This window comes from Cicer arietinum, chromosome 2, assembly GCF_000331145.2.
Source record: "Cicer arietinum cultivar CDC Frontier isolate Library 1 chromosome 2, Cicar.CDCFrontier_v2.0, whole genome shotgun sequence".
Lineage (NCBI taxonomy): Eukaryota > Viridiplantae > Streptophyta > Magnoliopsida > Fabales > Fabaceae > Cicer > Cicer arietinum.
This window is the reverse complement of record NC_021161.2, coordinates 8,251,262-8,254,816: the sequence shown is the minus strand read 5'-3', so window position 1 is coordinate 8,254,816 and position 3,555 is coordinate 8,251,262. Positions and strand designations below refer to the sequence as shown.

At 28.6% G+C, this 3,555-nt stretch overlaps 1 protein-coding gene across 2 annotated transcripts; it reads right to left on the bottom strand.

The window, feature by feature from the left end:
- Positions 1–693: 693 nt before the first annotated feature.
- On the bottom strand, positions 694–2,434 carry LOC101509325 (two-component response regulator ARR17). Of its 2 annotated transcripts, XM_012716914.3 has the most exons (6): positions 2,281–2,434; positions 2,043–2,172; positions 1,805–1,890; positions 1,633–1,713; positions 1,473–1,546; positions 694–1,203 (listed from the first exon to the last, which is right to left on the bottom strand). In XM_012716914.3, the coding sequence occupies exons 2-6, from the start codon at positions 2,164–2,166 to the stop codon at positions 879–881; spliced, it is 690 nt and encodes a 229-aa protein (XP_012572368.1). In that variant the 5' UTR covers positions 2,167–2,172; positions 2,281–2,434; the 3' UTR covers positions 694–878. The 2 variants fall into 2 exon arrangements, with proteins under 2 accessions (XP_012572368.1, XP_004504497.1); XM_004504440.4 differs by lacking the exon at positions 2,281–2,434 and having other exon boundaries at positions 1,473–1,543; positions 2,043–2,274.
- Between the last annotated feature and the right edge of the window lie 1,121 nt (positions 2,435–3,555).

The window sequence follows — 3,555 nt, the reverse complement described above, 5'->3', positions numbered from 1 at the left end:
ACTCTTTCTTAGGAGGGGACACTTTAAATTTAACGTGTCCAATTCACATCCCCAACTCCTTCCTTATTCTTTGTAGCAGGCAAGATCTTGCAACCCTATATTCCATCTGTTTCACGTCATTTCCTTACCCCAATTATATTCATTATTTGATTTGATACCCTCCTCCCCATTTTCCTTTTTCTATTCATCTCATACTAATCTTTTCCTTAATATGTCTAAACTTTGTTACATTGTGAATTTGTGATATAAATAACTAGTTAAAATATTGTTGTCTTTCAATTTATACACTTTTACATACACTAGTCAATATTGATTGAATTGTTGATCATATACTTCAAAAATTCAATTATTTACAAATTGTGTCACACAATGCACATATCGGATATTTGATCTTAATTCCAAGAGATTGCTAACTAAGAATTTAGATTGCTCTTAATTAATAATTTTAATCAAGTTTAGATAGTCTAAATTGTAATTAAATTTAAATTTAAAAATTAAAATATCAAACTTCAGATATAGAAATCTAATTTTAATTTTACGACTTCCAACACACTGTTTGTAAATTACTATCAAAATCCCACTAATCATATACTTAAAAATACTTGATTGAGGTGGGTGTTCCCTTCTTCCATCACATAAAGGGCATAATTTTTATATTTCATCTTTAGTAAAGAAAAAGGAAAATAGAGAAAGTAGTAAAAATACTATTCTTTAGTAACTTTAACCCACTTTCATACAAAGAAACAAAATAAATTAAACCCAAAGATAATATAATTAAGAACAGGGCAATGCAACAAAAACCGTTACAAAACAACGGGTAATTGCAGTTTGAAAAAAAAAATGTGTAAAGAAGATGCTCTAGATGACAATCGAAAGAGTCATTCGATGCCGGTCATTTTAAGCCGTGTGATTGGAGAATCAAGCACGCCAGGTGAAGATGAAGGAGATGATGAAGGTGACGGTGATGATGAAAGTATTGATGATGAAATCGACGGTAGTGATGATGACAGATCGGACGATTCTTCTAGCTTCCTTTTGTTGTTGATCCCTACACCATCACCATCACCACCTTCACCGTTACTGTTACCGTTAAAGTTAACTTCTCTAACTTCCTTCAACGTCGTCATGTAACCCTTCAAACGTTTCACGTCAGATAGCTTCACTGGCTTCACTATATAATCCTCTGCACCTTCCTCTAAACATCTACAAATTTTCAATATTTACAATTCACTCCAATTTTTCATTAAAAAAAAATCACACCAATTTTCTACTTCATCATAATTTCAATTGGTAACCAATAAATAATAAATAACAATAACAATTTTTTTTTTGAAAAATAATAATAACATATGTTCATTTACTTTATATTAAAAATTATATGTATGTAACAAATTAACAATAAAGATAATGTTAGCAATAATAACAATACTAGCTTAAAAAAATAAAATAAAATAAAATAAAAATACTAGTACCTGTCTATGCGTGGCAAAATGTTTTCAGAAGACATAATAACTACTGGAATTTCTTTAAAAGTGGACGATTCCTGCTTCAAATTAAAATTTCCAATAAAATTTCAGTAACATTATCATCATTAATAGAATGGAAAAATGAATTATGATAATGAATTTGAACCTTGATTTTTTTGAGCAACTCATAACCAGTCATTCCTGGCATGCAATAATCTGTAATGACTAGATCCACCTTCAAACCCGGCTAAGAAAACAAATAAAGAAATTTAATTAAACTCTCATTATATTATATAAAAAAATTACCACAAAAATGAAATTTTCGAATTGGCACATACGACAAAATCATCAGATTCAGAGGTTTTTCTCTGTTCATCCAACCCCAGAAATTGTAGTGCTCTGATTCCACTATCCACAGCAGTAACTAAAGTTTTCCATCACAAAAAAAAAATAAATAAAAACATAAACACAACTAAATAAAAATTCAACTTTTTTGTTTCATTTCATTAACCTTAGAAATGAGAATAATACCCCTTTTATTTTTTTTAATTAATTTTCACCAAATCTTAAACTCACCTTTACAAGCTGAAATTTTGAGCAAACGTTCAATAACTTTCCGATCAACGAGACTATCATCAACAGCCAATACATGAACCTCTTCAGAATCCACACCAATAGCAACGACACCGTTTGATTCCATCACTCACTTGAAAGAAAAAGGAAGAAAAAAAAAAAAGGAAAAAACTCAAAAGAGTGAAAAATGAAAAGAAAAAAAAAATGAGAAAGAGGATTCTTTAACATAGGTGTTCCAAACCTTAAATACAAAAAATGTTAATGTGACATTGTGACAAGTTATGTTATTGTTTCTATTATGTCCATCTGTCACCGCTTTTTTCTCTCTCTTTAGTAATAAAGTTTTTTTTTTCTTTTTGCATAGAAAATCAAATCTTTCTCTCTCTAAAAAATCTGAAAAATCATTTTATCTATTTTTAATTTATTTATACTTGGAAGATGTTGATGGTGTTGGAGAATGGAGATGGCAATGAGATTCTGAAATCCACTTTGGGATGTGATCTCAAAGACTTTCTTTTCTGATCCCTACGCTAAGATAAGTAATTAATGAAATAAACCTAACACGATATTTCGCGATATTTTGGTCAATCTTCGGAATTTGGGAATCATTATGTGGCAGAGTGATTGGTGGAGAAATTAGATAGGGTTGACCCGAGTCAATTTCTTGAACCAAACAGCGCCGTCAATTCCACGAACCGGTTTATTGAACCGGTGGCTTGGTACAACTTTTTTCATTGTCTTTTTTGCTTTTCTTTGGTAGGTTGATCATTGATATGGATTCAACTAATCAGTTTTCACCTAATTCAATCCTAAATATTTAGTCCATATATTGTATTTTTCAAGGTTTGGAACGAATCTGAACTAATTTGCTGAAGGATTAAATGATTTGATTTTAGTGACATCTTTATGATTTTGTATATAAGCTTTGAAAATTTTAATGTTGTTTGAAGTTTGAATTTAGTGTTTTTTATTTTTATAAGTCATATAATAATAATAAATTTTATTATATTTAATGTAATAATAATTGATCCGATATATTTTTTATATATTAATTAATTTATTTTAAATTTTATTATTAAGATAATGATAATGAATTTTATTGTGTTTGATGTAATCAACATATTTTTGCATAAAAAATAAATAAAAATTTTATTTTTTGAAATGAGATTAATGATGAATAATTGTTGATAAAAGAGATTCTTGTAAAAAATAGTTTGGATTTTTAGTTGTTTTTCATAAATTTTAGAGACCAAGGAGTAATAAGATGAGGGGGAATTAATAAACAAAATGTGGTTTGACAGCTGAAATTTGTTTCACCATGAAATATACTCACTTGAAAAGTGAATTAGATGTTCGTTGAATGAAATGTCACTTATCAAAAAATCATTTAAAGCTAAAACATTTGCCATTTGAAAGAGAGTTGTAGAGAGAGAACTCAAAATTGAGAGAATCATTCAAGAAAGTTTGGAAATCATCATTGAAGACCAATTCTCTTCTTTTCATCTCGATCTTATAA

Bases quoted from the DNA above. Each gene is read 5' to 3' on its own strand.
- LOC101509325 (XM_012716914.3), bottom strand. From the start codon at position 2,166: ATGGAATCAAACGGTGTCGTTGCTATTGGTGTGGATTCTGAAGAGGTT. The intron at 1,891-2,042 runs GTGAGTTTAAGA...GGAAAACTTTAG, and splicing joins CAAAATTTCAGCTTGTAAAG to TTACTGCTGTGGATAGTGGA. The intron at 1,714-1,804 runs GTATGTGCCAAT...TTGTTTTCTTAG, and splicing joins CTGAATCTGATGATTTTGTC to CCGGGTTTGAAGGTGGATCT.